General features: G+C 36.0%; 2 protein-coding genes across 2 annotated transcripts; one reads left to right on the forward strand and one right to left on the reverse strand.

The window, feature by feature from the left end:
• Positions 1-399: 399 nt before the first annotated feature.
• LOC131686258 (uncharacterized) lies at positions 400-1,131 on the reverse strand. Its single transcript, XM_058970525.1, has 2 exons — positions 1,002-1,131; positions 400-940 (listed from the first exon to the last, which is right to left on the reverse strand). Exons 1-2 carry the CDS (start codon positions 1,044-1,046, stop codon positions 434-436), a joined length of 552 nt encoding a protein of 183 aa, XP_058826508.1. The 5' UTR covers positions 1,047-1,131; the 3' UTR covers positions 400-433.
• Positions 1,132-2,335: 1,204 nt separating this feature from the next.
• Positions 2,336-3,029, forward strand: LOC131686259 (uncharacterized). Its single transcript, XM_058970526.1, has 2 exons — positions 2,336-2,421; positions 2,482-3,029. Exons 1-2 carry the CDS (start codon positions 2,377-2,379, stop codon positions 2,986-2,988), a joined length of 552 nt encoding a protein of 183 aa, XP_058826509.1. The 5' UTR covers positions 2,336-2,376; the 3' UTR covers positions 2,989-3,029.
• Positions 3,030-16,774: the final 13,745 nt, after the last annotated feature.

The raw sequence follows: 16,774 nt of genomic DNA on the forward strand, positions 1-16,774 counted from the left end.
GCTGTGTGCCCGAACTCTTCAACCCGTAACTCCGAAACCGGAAGTCCAATGAAGGGTGTACCTTTCATTTGAGAAAAAGTTTGTGAAAAGCGGACCTGTGATCTCTGAGAATCAGAGATGATATTTTTTCCACATACACATTCCGATCTCGACTACCTGAGTCGAATTTTATATGACACACGGCCCTCCGGGCCGGGATTAGGTTGACGATGTTCAGAGTGATTGCACAACCTTTCTATATGTGAAAGGCTGTGAGATAGCTTTCGACTCTGATTGGAAGGTTTGACCAATTGGTAGAAATAACGGAAGAAGTAGAACTGTAGAATATTTTTTTGGAGTTGTCAAATCGTTATAAGATAGAGTCGTGTTAATGTTTATGGTAGATACATATGCACTTTATTTCCAAATGACGTCCAGGAAGCATGCTAGAATTCTAACCAAAGAAATTGAAAACTTGGTTCAGCAAGGTACCTAGAACGGTGTCAACGTGGGAGACCACACCGGCAGTGGCCGTATTCAAATTGGCCGTTGCATTGCCCAGTTTGTAGATCAGATCCAACGAGACGCTATTGCCAGCAACCAAAACTTGAGTTAGTTCGGTGTTCAAGTCGGATAAAGCGGCCAACAGTTGAGCAGCATGAGCATTAAGTGTTGTGGTAAGACTAGAGGATACTTGAGTTAGTCCATTGGTGACAATGCTAGTCAGAGCGGTTAGAGCGTTTTGCAGGGCTTCCTGAGCATTGGACAGCACTGTGTTCAATGGGGTATTTGCAGATGAGATGCCACTGGATAGAGCGTTGGCAAGTTGACTAAGCAGTCCGTTAACCGTGCTGATCAGAGTTGATAGTTGCCCTTGCAGAGTACTCAGGACATCGCTAACGCCTGTGGAGATGTCCGATAGTATGGTTTGTAGAATGGAAGCTGGAGCCGCGAAAGTAATCTATAAGGGTTAGTAAATGTATATAGAAAATGTTGTAATTTGAACCATTTGTGAAACTCACGGCCATCAGGCACATGCCCAGTCCGATGATCAACAAGGATTTCATTTTGTGAGAGATGTTCTACAACTTGAAATTCAAGAATGATACTGCATCATGGTTCGCAGATTTGGGTATTTATATTTGAACTATTTCATATTAAGGTGCTGTTTTTTCTCTGTTTTCGTAAAAATTGGTACTAATATATTTACACAGATGATTGATGAGCACTAAAGAAAGTTGTTGTAGTTTGGTTGTGCACAACTTACAAAGAAAATGATTTTTTTGCATACTTCTAACGTCATTTGTCAAAATGCAATATATTTACTTTCAAAGAGTTATTTAGATAGTCGAATTGGATGAAATTTCGGCAACAACAAACCCCTTTCTTTTTCAAATTTGCAAGTCATTCTCACAAACGGATTGATTGTTGTCTCGTTCTCAACCGCATCGGAAAAATTAGATCGTACGTTAGTTCCAAAGTTTAGATAATTCGTGATTGCAATTGTGTACACACTTCAAGTAAATAAAAGCTGATAAGTGATTTTTCTTCATTTCTAGGATTCTAAGAAATGATTTCTTATTAAATACAGGACATTGATTTATACTGAAAAATGTTTGGGCAATTTAAAATATTGCCATTAAAATTACAGATGTATTTTTGGTTATTCTGAAAACTGAATTAATAAATATATCCGTTGTGTGTTATTCTCTCAATGCATATCTTCTTGGCGACGCCAGCCGATACAATTTCACTATCAACCACCCAAAGTGCTAAAATATAGACCAGCCAGTGATGGAAATTATAGAGTTGCATAACATCACCGTATGGTACTTTGGAATGTTAATACGTTTATATGTGACGTCAATTGATCATATGAACGAACAAACTTATCACCTTTTATTTACTTGAAATGTGTACACAATTGTAATCGCGAAAATCATCTACTTTAAACTTTGGAACTAACGTACGATCTAATTTTTCCGATGCACTTGAGAACGAGACAACAATCAACCTGTTTGTGAGAATGAATTGCAAATTTGGAAAGGAAAGGGGTTTGTTGTTACCGAAATTTCATCCAATTCGACTATGTATGTTACTCTTTGTAAGTAAATATGTTTCATTTTGCGAAATAATATATGTGAATTGGATTGTCGTTCGTTTCGATACCTACGTCATCCAAGTTAGACGAATGCAAAAAAAATTATTTTCTTTGTAAGTTGTGCACAACCAAACTGCATCAACTTTCTTTAGTGCTCATTAATCATCTGTGTAAATATATTAGTACCAATCACCTCAGCACCTTAATATGAAATAATTCAAATATAAATACCCAAATCTGCGAATCATTATGCAGTATCATTCTTGAATCTCAAGTTGTAGAACATCTCTCACAAAATGAAATCCTTGTTGATCATCGGACTGGGCATGTGCCTGATGGCCGTGAGTTTCACAAATGGTTCCAATTCGAACATTTTTATATACATTAACAAACCTTCCTAGGTTGCTTTCGCGGCTCCAGCTTCCATTCTACAAACCATACTATCGGACATCACCACAGGCGTTAGCGATGTCCTGAGTACTCTGCAAGGGCAACTATCAACTCTGACCGGCACGGTTAACGGTCTGCTTAGTCAACTCGCCAACGCTCTATCCAGTGGCATCTCATCTGCAAATACCCCATTGAACACAGTGCTGTCCAATGCTCAGGAAGCCCTGCAAAACGCTTTAACCGCTCTGACTAGCATTGTCACCAATGGACTAACTCAAGTATCCTCTAGTCTTACCACAACACTTAATGCTCATGCTGCTCAACTTTTGGCCGCTTTATCCGACTTGAACACCGAACTAACTCAAGTTTTGATTGCTGGCAATAGCGTCTCGTTGGACCTGATCTACAAACTGGGCAATGCAACGGCCAATTTGAATACGGCCACTGCCGGTGTAGTCTCACACGTTGACACCGTTCTCGGTACCTTGCTGAACCAGGTTTTCAATTTCTTTGGTTAGAATTCTAGCATGCTTCCTGGACGTCATTTGGAAATAAAGTACATATGTATCTACTATAAACATTAACACGAGTCTATCTTATATCGATTTGACAAATCCAAAAAAATATTCTACAGTTCTGCTTCTTCCGTTATTTTTACCAATTGGTCAAACCTTCCAATCAGAGTCGAAAGCTATCCCGCAGCCTTTCAGATATCTATCTATCTATATCTATTTTTTATTATATATATATAAAAATCAAAGTTTGTATGTATATGATTTATAGATTCCCAAACGGCTTAACCGATTTCCGTGAATATTTATACACAGTAGGCATTTGTGATGGAGCGTGTTTGCGTGCCATTGATTGGGGATTATCTGCCCGCCAGATGGCGCTCCGGAACAAATTGTGTTTTTCTCCTATTTCGTTGAAAATCGCAGCAACGCGCGATTGGTATTAGCTAGTAGAATATAGAACATCGGCAACCTAATCCCGGCCCGGAGGGCCGTTTGTCATATAAAATTCGACTCAGATAGTCGAGATCGGAAAATACCTGTGTGTTTGTGGAAAAAAATATCATCTCTGATGCTCAGAGATCACAGGACCGATTTTCACAAACTTTTTCTCAAATGAAAGGTACACCCTTCATTGGACTTCCGGTTCCGGAGTTACGGGTTGAAGAGTTCTGGCACTCAGCTAAATCCCATATAAATTGGTACCACCATGATATCAAAATGATGCAAAACTTGCTAAAATGGGTGCAAAATTACATTGATTTATGGCAGTGAAATGAAGAGCACATACTTAAAATTTTGAGCCAAACATCGACGACATCATGAATAGAGTGGAAAGGTTGATGCAGGCACAGGAGTTGGTATAAGGACGGTTTATAGAAGAAATAATGGGATGGGTTAAACCAGTGATTCTCAATCTGGGGTCCGTGGACCCCTAGAGGGCGTGATAAGGTTCCTGGGGGTCCGCGAAGATGAATGTTTTGCTCTGGTTGAATATTGAAATTTAAAGTTTGTTCGCAACAAACAGAAAATAATACATTGATAACAAACAAAATTGATCATAACAAACAGTATTATATCATCGGCTCCAGTTGCGCAGTGAAATGTGCCCGTAAAGCGGAGAAATATTATTTCGATTGACTTTAAACAAAATCCTTTTTGCCCTACAGTAGACGTTGAACTGTTATTAAAAGTGAAAACGGATCTTAATCTCAAGGAAATGACATACATTCAGTTACACCACGTGAAAAACTGTGTATAGGTAACGGTTTAAAAGTTTAGCACAGGCAGAAAAGTTGATTGCGCCGAATAACATGCAACATGGCGTCGATAATAACAATCTTAAAACCAAGATCCTAAATATATGGATGACGATAAAATTGAAGTGCGCTTACACGACATAGCGTAGAGCATTAGACCAGATCGCATTAAATGATTTATGTCAACATACGAAGAAGTGCAATCCGCCATAAAAGATACTTGAGAAAAATTTTCAGTGTCATTCCCAACAGCGTTCCTGTTATTAACATGCGATAGGCAGTTGTCATAAAAGAACTTTGCTTTTTATAACTCTGTTCCGAGGTTGTATACTGGCAACGCACTTGTGATTAAAGGGTGTCCCACATAAAATTGCATTACGGAAAAAATGATGTAGAAAACAACCCATTGAATATTTTCTCTTGAAAATTTGGGTAGAATTTGGATTGAATTGTTTAAACTGTATTTTTATTGCTGCCAGTTCTTCGAAAATTGAAAAAAATGGTGTCACCCTAAAAGCAACGTCGCGAATTGATTCCAACGTACGGGCCCCCACCACTGTGTATTGCCTGAGTACAAAAAAGTCAATGTTTGAAATCCATTGGAGTTCACTGATATTATGTATAGCATACTGAAATTTTATATTTATGTACCGATTTGTTGCTCTAGTTGTTTGAAGTGCCAATGAAGGAAAAAAAAACGTAGAGTTTTTTATACTTTGGGAGTTTTTAATACCTCTTCGACAGTTTTGGTGACTTTGAAAAGCGCCATTTTTGTAATAGTATTTATAAAAGTAAGAAAATGACAATATTAAAAAAATATAAAAAACAATAGGAAAACTAAATATTAAAAGAATGTACAAAAGAGCAAAAACAACAAAATCAACCACATAAACAAATGTCAATTGTCAAAAAATGCTTGAAAAACCAAAACAATACCTATAAAAAATTGATAAAGGAAAACAGGAAACTAGAAAAACATATTGCGAAGATTAAAAAAGTCGAACACTATTGAACAGATGGTGAAAATAATGAAAAATCGATAGGAAATTAGGAAAATATTTAGAATCAATGAAAATGAAAAAAAAACTTCTTAAAAGAATACAGACATTAATATAAAAAATGCATAAAACTGAAAAACTCGATAAATCAAGAATAATAAAATTTATTTAACATTAAAAACAAGAAATATTTAAAGCAATTGAAAAAATAAATAAAACGTTAAGAATGCATAAAACTAGAGGAGTATATATAAAAGACAAGAATAGAATAACCATAGAGAAATTAAAAAAAACATGGACGAACTAGAAAGTTTTGAAAAACTGGAAAATTTAAATGATGAAAAGTAGAAAAAGTATAGAAAATAGGAAGTATTGAACAAAAACGGAGCAAACAGACAAAATAGAAAAAAATAGTAGAAAAAAGCCATACTATAGAAATACAAAAATAAATATATTAACACGAAATAATGAATAAAATGGATATTATTTAAAGAATAGAAAAATCACTAGAAATGAAATTTCAAATACATTCAAACAACGAAATAAATGTAAAATTAAGAAAAAGTGCGCATAGTGCCAAAAAAGATAAATCAAATATTTTTTTAGGAAAATAAAAAAAAATCAATGTTAACGTATAGGAAAATGGTCAACTGAAAAAGTATTTTCAAAATAGGTTAAATGGAAAACATGAAGAAATAACAATAACGAATTAAATCTTAAGAAAAAGGTATAAAAAAAATTATATTAAATGAGCAATTGGAAAAAAATAAAACTACGATAAACAGAAAACTAAAAACTAGAACATGAGGAAGAAAATAGGAGTAAGGTAAAAAATTAAACAATAAGACAAATTGGAATAAATTTGAAATAAATTGCTTTTAGAAATGCAAAAATTATGAAAAAAAGGAAATTGAAAAAGACTGACAAGTATAAATGTAGTAAATAAACAATTTCTAAAAATTAGATGGAATGACAAAAGAAACAAATAAAAAAGCAGGGTATCAAAATATGAAACAATAAGAAAAAAAAGAAAAAAATAAAAATAAATAATTTTCTCGAAAAATTGCGATTAAAATTAAATAACAGAGTAAAAACTATAAATTAAAGTAAGTGATAGTGATATCAATAGAAAAGAAAAGTCAGATGCTGAAGAAGCCTCATTGTTTCGTCATGGATGATGATACTTACGTCAAGGCGGCAGCTGTCCGGGGCTACAGTTCTTCACCGTCCAGCATAAAATTGATGTTCCGGAGGAAGCTGAAACATTCAAACTTTGCCAATAAATACATGATTAGGCAAGCGATCTGCTCATGTGGCAAACAGAGTGCACCGTTCGTCACTACCTGAACTGTAAACGGGGAGATGTACCTCAATGATTATGTACATAAACGTCTGTTTCCTCTGTTGGAGCAACGCGAGGGTCCTACGATCTTATGGCCGGATCTAGCTTCGTGCCGCTGTTCAAATGTTGTTTTGGAGTAGTACGAGGCTAGCGGGATTACTATCGTTCCCAAGGACAAAAACTTCCCAAAGCACCGGAACTAAGGCCCATCAAAAAATGCTGAGCAATTATGAAGCAGGCACTACGGAAGCATCTTAAGGAGTTCAAATCTGAGGAAGACATGAAGGAAATATGGGTTTCCGAAGAAGGTGTACTGATGTTGTACACAGCCTAATGATAGGAGTAAAGCGTAAGGTTATGGTATTCAATGTTGAAAGTTGAATGAAATAAATATGTCAAAAGCTTATTAATGGATTATATTTTATTATCTGAAATACTGGATCGATCCACTAGGTAATTTTCTACAGCGTTTTTTCCGTGATGCAATTTGATGTGGGACACCCTTTATTGGTAACCATTGTGAGGACATTAAAACTCGTATCATCAATTATGTATTTTGCAATGTCGTAATAATGCTGCCAAGCTGAACTTTAGTTGTTCGAACATAGTAAAGACAATGGTTAGTATAGTCGGTAAAGATAAAAATGTGATTTTAATTACAAGAACGTTATAGTTATGGTACTAAACATACATTTGCTAATTTGTTTTACTTGTACCTGAGGCAATAATGTATTCCTAACAAACTCGTAAGATGGACATCACAAGAGCTTCTTCATATAAAGGAGCTGTATCATTTGCTTACTTTTTGGTATCTTCGATTAGTTCTAATGAATTTGAATATCGGACAAAATGGAATTTTTTTCAATATGGTGTCCAAGCAGAGGACCAACGCATCAATATTTTGTTCGGGCATCGCATCCAAACTACACGAACGCCGAGATAGCGGAATCGACTTCCAACAGCTTCCTGGGGGAAAGGAAATGGAAGCAGTATTTTGTATTTGAACAGAAAAAATCAATGTACATGAATTCTTGTTTTGATCAAATTTCCATCTAAACACCCTGTAGCACCAGCAAAACCAAGCGATCGAAACAAAGCTTGTAGGAACGTGGTGCAAATGAGGCTCTAAGTTATTTCGCCTAATGCTGGTATTGAAAATGATGCAAAAATAATAACTAAATTCAAACTTAAGAAGTGTTTATTAAAACATTAATAAAACGAGAATATTCACAAAATGCTAAAAATATAGAATATCTTTTCATTCAAATTTTCAAAACCTGCCCAAAGTAAAAAAAAAATAAAATTATGTGATACAGTAGTGATTCGCTGATTAGATTTTGAAAACTGGAATCTTCTGTGTCAGTTAGGTCATGGTTCAATTTATCAGCAACTGCATGGTATTTTTTCGTGTTAGTGGGACCTTTGCCACTTCGAGCACTATTCAAGTTTCAATCTTTTTTATCGTAGGACTTGAATCTGTATTTGAAAATCGCTTTATTTTGGAATTTTGACATTCCTCGCATAGCTGTCATTCAGGGAATAAATTATTCATCAAATTGATCTGTGCGAAAATCGTTTAATTGATATTTGCACAAACAAAGTTCACCCCCTAGAACGGCAAACTTCTCCCTAGATGGTGCAAGAAACCGACCACAGCATATACAACAAAACTGAACCAAATTCATGCAAATAATAGTGAAACCAGATCGTAAACTAACCTCAAATGCAACACTTTAATTTCGCAAGAATTTTTCGAGGTGATGGCGAAACTGATCGCTGCACATCAGGCGTGTCCTTGTCCGATGTCATAATACCCTAGCGACGAATCAGCACACTGACTGCTCTGTGTCAAAGCCGAACAAGGAAATAGTTTCGGTCTATGCAGGCAACTATGTATGTGCTTCTATGTTTCAACGATCACCCCATCGAGAGATCGCCAGGTCTGGGGCAGACAGTTACAGCAGCACTCAAAAGGCAATAATTAAGGCTTGACCATACGATACGAGTGTGTGTAAACGTCGCGAGTAGTCTGTTTTTTTTTTCATGAGCAGTGTCAGTGTCAATGCGAAGCTTGTGTAGGATTCCATGCTTCTAAAATATGTTCTCGCGAAGGGGTGGGTTGAACAAGAGGGAACAATATGAAAGCGAAAATGCTTAACTTTATGGTTGGAAGGTAAGCGTTTGATGTTGGTGGTACGGAACAGAAAGCTTATCGAAACTGTTTGCACACTTGAATGAGGGAGCTTTATAGCAGCATCGGACTTTCGAAATGGAAGTAATAGATTGAAGCCAGTACAGCTTGTTGGATACACGGATGAAATTCACAAAATTGATTCATATTAGAATGTTTATAGCATGCATTAATTATAGAAAATATTTGTTTGCTTATAACAACTCATACACACCAATAGAACAACTTGTATAGCATGAGAATCATTTAAATTGTAAATTCCTTCATTATTTTTAAATACACAAATGACTTCATTTGTTAATTTGGGAGCTTTTCTATTTCCAATAACTCCCTAATATATGCAATGTATATACAGTGTCTACACGGAAAAGTATTTGGTCGGTATTTTGTGACGTTCGCAACAACCTGTTATTTAAGGTGATAGCTCCATCTGAACCCCTGGTACAGTATTTTTCGCTCGACAATATGTTTTGGAAAGGTAATTTTTATCTGCTTAATGATTAGCTTTCTAAGTCTTGTATATATAAATCAAACGAATTGGTTTTGAATTATCCGACGTTTCGGCCGTTTTTGGCGGCCTTTTTCAAGGAAAATATCTGTCTGTCGCTTTTGTTAGGGACGCACAGACGACAGGCAGATATTTTCCTTGAAAAAGGCCGCCACGAAACGGCCGAAACGTCGGATAATGCAAAACCAAGTTGTTTGGTTTATATATACAAGACTTAGAAAGCAAATCATTAAGCAGAAATCATCACAGTCGATGATGATGATGGTCCCACCTCATACCCCCACAAAGGTGTGAGCTGAACGATTTATCTAAAAGATAATTAATATTTTGATCCATAAAAAAACCAGTTAACAAAAAGAAACGGACTGGTTCAATTTGCAGACATAGCCTTTCCTTCAAAAGAACGTAACCAGATACATTTCGAATATTCCGCCAACAACCAGGGTCCATCAAGAAAATTTCCATTCCGGGAAGATACTTGATAGAATCGGGAATTGAACCCAATAGCTTCCATTTCCGATAATTCTCTGTAAGACTCCTCCCGCCTGACCAAGGCATCGGTACTACCACCTGCTAAGGTGAGCAGTGACGAGCCTAGTGGCAGTGCAGAGTCCGGTCGAGTTATATCATCCACATCAGACCCCTTTATTGAAAGTTTCCTATCATTAACCCAAGGCAATTAAGGGATACTCCTATCCGAGAACATCCTTGATTGATCAGGAATTGAACCCGATATCTAGTAGTTATCAGAAGGAGTCATCAAGCCCCATACTCAACGTGCTAACTCCGTTATTACCACTATCGCAGCAATAACCGAAATTAACTCTATTGTCGAGCAAACAACTCCATCATCAAATCAGACCCTGATCACAACAAAAGTCTAAAAGCTTCGATTCAACCCGATGAGCTTTTAGTGCTGGTCACCATGTTCGATTTCAAGTTAGTCTCTATCTGCTTAGCGCGCGCGTGGCTCAGACTTTTGTAGACATCTCATTATTTTTTAATAACTTTAATAAACAATTAACAAAAATCCATCATCATCATAGCGAATATAATAACTTAGTGTGACTAAATGCAAATAAAAGAAGAGAAAAAAAAATACAATCTTCGTGGTATTACATAGTTATTCAAATAACTCCAAAATATAAAAATTCAAAAAATCTGTCTACAAAGCAGATTTTACGTGTGAAATACATAGTGTTTTGAACTCCGCTAATGTTGCTGCACGTTTAATATGCCTAGGCATCGAATTGAAAAAGCTTATTCCTTTGTACAACAAGGAGTTCTGTGATCTACTAAATAAAAAGTTTGGTGTTCTTGCATCCGACGCGTTTCTAGTGTTGTACCTATGCACATCACTTCCTCTTTCAATTCGATCACACAAATATCGAGGCAGCATTCCATTAATAATTTTAAAAATGAACACCATTGTTAAGTAATAAATTCTTTGCTTCACAGAGAGCCATTGTAATGCGCTTAGCATGAAACTAGAGGAAGTGTATCTGTTACATTTTAAAATTAATCGCACGATTCTATTTTGTAATCGCTGTAACCTCAATATTTGTGTTTGATTGGCAAGAAACAAAATGGATGGGCAGAAGTCGATATGTGGTGAAACAATAGATTTATATAATAAAATTTTACTACTAATTGTTAAATCATTTTTCAGACGACACAATATACCATACTTTTTAGCAATCTTTTTGATGACATTGTCGATGTGAGACTTAAAGGTTAACTTGTCATCAATGATTATTCCAAGATATTTTAATTCACTAACGCGATCAATAGTCTCACCATTTATTTCAACGTTAACGTCAGGCCTAGTATTAGCCGAAGAGATGATCATATATTTAGTTTTAGCAACATTTAACTTTAATTGTTTAAATTTTAACCAACGAGCAAGGGAATGCAAATCTTCGTTCAAATGCGCCACGGCTTCATCTATATCCTTAGCTGCAATGAACAGAACAGTGTCGTCAGCAAACAAATTTAAGTCACAAAATCGTAAAACTCGCCTCATGTCATTTATATACATAATAAATAAAATAGGACCTAAGACACTACCTTGCGGCACTCCAAGAGGATTGCCGAGAGAACTAGATACAAAATCGTTGAAACTAGTTTTCTGAGTTCTATCACATAAATAATTTTCAAACCGCTTATGTGCTATCCCTCCGATACCAAATCGCTCTAAAGTTTTTAAAAGTAACGGTCTCGAAATTGTCTCAAAAGCGCGTTTCAGATCCAAAAATACAGCAAAAATAGTATCTTTAACCTCGATTTTCTCTTTCCATTTTGCTAACACTAGATTCAAAGCGGTTTCGCAAGAGTGTCCCTCTCGGTATCCCGATTGCTCCGGAATTAGCAAATTATTATTATTCAAATAACTCATCAGCTGGCCCTTAACAACAAGTTCTAAAATTTTCTCTAATGTGTGCAACATGTTAATGGGGCGGTACTCTTCGGCTTTATCCGTCCTAGTAACTTTGGGAATAGGAATCACAAGTGATTCCTTCCAAACTGTCGGCACGTGCCCAGTTTGTAGCGATTCATTTACAAGGTCCAGCAGATCGTGTCCGATGACATGAAAGCAATCCTGTATCACTTTTGCGTTTACATTATCGATACCAGCCGATTTTCCCAAAGAAAAACAAATATCTTTCAATTGTTCAAAAGTGATTGGGTGAAATCCATCAAATCTACAGTTAATATTAATCGGCTGTGTTATTTCCGCAGGTTCACTGACCAGCTCAATACTTTGATTGATCAGTTGCACACTGTTAACGAAATAACTGTTCAATTTTTCAGCTATTATTTGCTCGATTGTTCTTCTACCCCGTTAAAAGTTATGGACTGCGAGGAACTAGGTTTAGGTTTAATTAAATTCTTTAGGATTTTCCATAACTCTTTGCTGTTGTTTTGATGTTGATCGATCTTCCTTTGAATGTACTCACATTTGGTCTTTTTCAAAGCTCGTGAATAAATATTTCGCGCGTGTGTGTACCCATTCCAAAGACGTTCACTATTAGTTCTGCAAAATTTCTTGTACTTTTTATCCCTTTTACGTTTCAGGCGCAAAAGATCTAAAGAGTACCAGCTGTTCGAGTTATTTTAATTAGCATACTTTTGAGAAACTAAACTATTTGTACACTCTTTTAACACATTAGTTAGAACAGCTGCCTTGTTATCCAAATTTCCATTCAATTCCGTAAAATCCAGGCTTCTCGAAACCAGTTGAGACATGGCTTGTTTCGAATATCTTTTCCAGCACTTAATTTTAACTTTATCCTCCCCACGGTTTGGTTCATTCTCCAGTAAAATTGAAATTGTCTCATGATCTGAAATTTTACTATCGGCCTCTACATACGAATAAACCCCATCAAAATTGGAATACACGTGATCTATCAATGTTCTACTGTGTCTGGAAATTCTTGTAAACTCACTAACCGTTTGCTTGAAATTGAAAAACTCAGCCAACTGCTTCAACTGATTCGAATTTTGATCGTTGAGCCAATCAATATTGAAATCGCCCGAAATTACATTAAGTTTCCTTAAATCAACGAAATTCTCCCACCAGTTTTCTAAAATTTCTAAAAATCGTCGATCGCTAGAACTAGGAGAATGGTATACTACTGCAAAGTTTCCCATCTGCATGCCTCTTTCAACTGATATACCCAAGAACCAATTATTATCAACTGCTTCGTTTAACCGAACGTTGAACTTAATCGATTCTTTGGCGTAAATAGCAACTCCACCGGTATGTCTGGAATGAGATAGACAAAAAGCAACTTTATAACCCGGAATGCTATACTGATCAAATGCATCAGCATCAACAATATGTGTTTCTGATAGAAAAACCAACAATGGACGTTTGTTTTCTACAAGATGTCGCATTGCAACAAAGTTTGTAGACAACCCAGCTATATTTAAACATAATATTTCAGACAGCCTCCCGTTTGTTAGTTGCTATTCACTCAACAAAACGTTGCTTTTTTTAGATTCTAGCAGTCTCCGATATACTGAACACTGCTTACTAAATGCCGCATGGTTTACGTCCAAATTCATTTTGCGTTCACTATTCTTTTTTATACAATTTACACATTTAAAATCAGTTGACGAGCATTCAGATGTTCTATGTGCTCCATTACATCTGGAGCATGTTTCTTTATTAACGCATCCCGTACTCTTATGACCAAATTCTCCACAGTTGAAGCAGCGCAGCACGTTAAAGGCCTCTAAAACAGAACACCTATCCCAACCAATGTTCACCGTACGGGCTGACATCAGGCCGCTATAAGTGTTCTTATCAACTTCAATTATAACATTGTATTTGTTATATTTGAAGCGTGGATTTTCAAAATTGGCAACAACTTTAACAAAATCGACCGGAATGCCCTCATTCTGATTCTTTAATAAGTCAACGAAAACTTCCTCAGAGTATCGATCACTCATCCCCATTATTTTCAACTTCGGTTTACCGGGTATCGGTATAACAGCATTATACTTTTCACCCAGATTGCTTACAATGTTTTCTTTCACCGATTCAATATTATCCCGAGTTGCACACTCCACAATAATCGAGCCATCTTTACCGTTTTTAAAGTTGCTAATTTTGTGCACCTTTGGATCTAATTTATTTTTTAATTCATTCCTCGTGGCGTCACTCGATTGCAACGGCTCGACTGGTTTAATTACAATGACCGGGCGAGCCTTACGTTTCGTTTGACTTCTAGTTCTAATTTTATTCGTCCCAGTAGCTCCCGACAAAACATTCGCGTAAGTAATTCTACTATTTTTATCAAAAACCTCGTCATTATTTCCATCATCGTCTATTTCAATTAACATCGGTTCATCTTCTTTATTCGTCAAAATTTTTCGTTTTCTACTGGGATTCCCGTCAGATTCAGAATGAACCTTCCTATTACTAAAATTCCTCTTTCTGTTCATTCCAACTAATTCAATTTCATGCTTAACATTTTCATTTAAACAACTTTTCAAATCTTCCAACTTTTTGGCAACACTGTTTTCCAAGCTAGCCAATTTACTCTCGAGAGAGAGGTTGAAAGACCTGATCAATTTTTCTATTCCGTTTTCTACTGCGATGTTTATCTGTGCATCGATGTTTTTTCGGGTATCAGTGAGAGACTCAGAAATGGAAGCGAATTGTTCCATCTTCTTATTCAACTCAATGGATATCGAACGGACATCCTGCACACCAGAAGACTGATTTGATAAACACTTCGAACAACAAATAGATCCTAGACATGGGTAATTTTTATCTTACTTCAGTAGCAATTATACGCTAAAATATGATATTTTTTCAAGTAGGACGCTGAAATTTATTTCATCGGACTTTTTCATGCGTAATGCACTTTCTTATGCACATCTCCGAAGCCGTAATGCCTTACGGATTCTCTTCTTCTTCTTCTAATTCTGTTTATTTGCCGTCGGCCTATTTTCGCTACGAGGCCAAACACCGACGCCAGTGAGGTGAGACTCCCACTATCTGGACTGGATATCGACCCATCAACTCATGGACGGGGGACCAACGGCTTTATTTCCCTTCCGAAGGAAGGCGTGACCTCAGATTTTTCTCACCTCTGAAAAATCTCAACGACCTCGACTGGGATTGAACTCAGACCAACTGGGGTGAGTGGCGGTCACGTTTGCCACCCAATCATCGGCGCCGTCTTACTGATTCTCAAAGTTGAGCTATTTTTTTTTTAAATCCTGTAAATAAGAAAGCAAGAATTTGGGGTGAATTATGTTTCACATTTTTTTGGCAATGTTTTACAGTAGTATTTTACATTCAATTGTACAAGAACTTGGATTTTCGTAAGTATTATGTTCTATCGTGATTACTACCTGATTACTCTATTCTAGGTTTTACCGCAACCGCACTTCAAAAACAACCAAAAGAATGCAATTATCTTCTTCCAACCAAACGAATTTGGAGGAATTGGCAGTAAAGGAAACAAATGCATTAAAAGCGTCCAAAATATAGAGGGGTCCAACTTAGGCTGCTTACCCTATCGTTCGTTCTTCAACATCGGATTTCACTTTTGATTTCTGTGTAATTTCACAATGAATTTTTCTGTAGTTGGATTTATAAGACTTTCTCCAAAAGTATGCTACATAACTGTTTTCGCGAACAATGGACGTGTTCGTCCAACTGGGAATATTTTCTACCAAATTGACAACTAATATTTTTCAGTTAGGAGTATTTAGTAACTTTCTGAAAGTAAAGCTTTCGAAGTTAGTGTTTCTACAGTGTAGGGTATTGCGATTTTTTTTTGTAATTCTCAAAGCCTCCCTTCATATTGTGACAAGTGTCAAAGTTAGCTCAGATGCCAAATTTAGCATAGTTTGGACAATTTTTGATCCCGGTGGTTCATTTTCAAAGATAGCACTGTTGATGAATCACTTTATAAAAATAGGTGATAAGGGACGCGGACAGAAATAGCTGATCGGATAAGGGACTCGGACAGAAATAGCGTTTTGTTAATTTTTTACATTTTGAATACTGGACTGATTTTAAATATATGATCGTTTCATTTTCATCATTTATTTCATTCCGTATTCTTTTTGTTTGCTTGATTTTATTTTATCTATTTCATTCGTTTTAACCTTCTTATTCATTCTGATCAGCTTGTTAATTCCATGCATTTTATTCATATCATTCATTTAACTTATTTTGTGCAATGTTTTCATTTTATGATTTTTTTCATTTTAAAATTCGTACATTTTATTCAGTTTTTTCAATCTCTAATCTGACTATTTTTTCTGGCATTCAATTTATTCATTTCATCCAAATAATTAATTTGACACATTTGTTGTACTTATTGCGGTTCCTGTTCTTATTGCACTTGCTTTTATGTTGTTGTAGTTGTTATTATTATTACTGTTGATATTGCTGTATCTTGTACCCTGTTTTCTTCTCGATTTTTTACTCTTTGCATCTTTATCTTTCTCTTTTTGTTGTTAAATACGACACTGTTTACGTAAGTCATATTCTGACCAGTCGGAGCGCCACACTCTTTTCGAACCAAGTGTGTGCCATCCGTCCATCAGACTGGGGGGAGACACCGCAGGTGTCAAACGAGCATTATTAACGCTGGTTTTCAGGGTACTAATTTGCACGTTAGGTAGGGTATCCCGATCAGAAAGAAATAACAAAATTATTACAGACTGAGTTACTTTGTTATGATAACAAGTTGTGTTATAACTTTGGTCTCGTAGTTGGTAAAATAACAGAAAACAGCAGAAATTCTTCTAGTATATATCAAAAATATGACACCCTGTGATAGGCTTCTATCAGAATTATAACAAATTTTGTTAGGTTCTCCCACGGCCAATATAGCTTTTATTACCTATTGTATAGTATCAACGAATTTAGCATAGCATACAATAAGGCGTTTTTCGTTTGAAAACAAAAAGTTTTATGTAGCAAAAGCTTTTTATAGTTTTGCCAAGTGATTGCATACATGCTGC

Source organism: Topomyia yanbarensis, chromosome 2, assembly GCF_030247195.1.
Source record: "Topomyia yanbarensis strain Yona2022 chromosome 2, ASM3024719v1, whole genome shotgun sequence".
NCBI classification, from domain to species: Eukaryota; Metazoa; Arthropoda; class Insecta; order Diptera; family Culicidae; genus Topomyia; species Topomyia yanbarensis.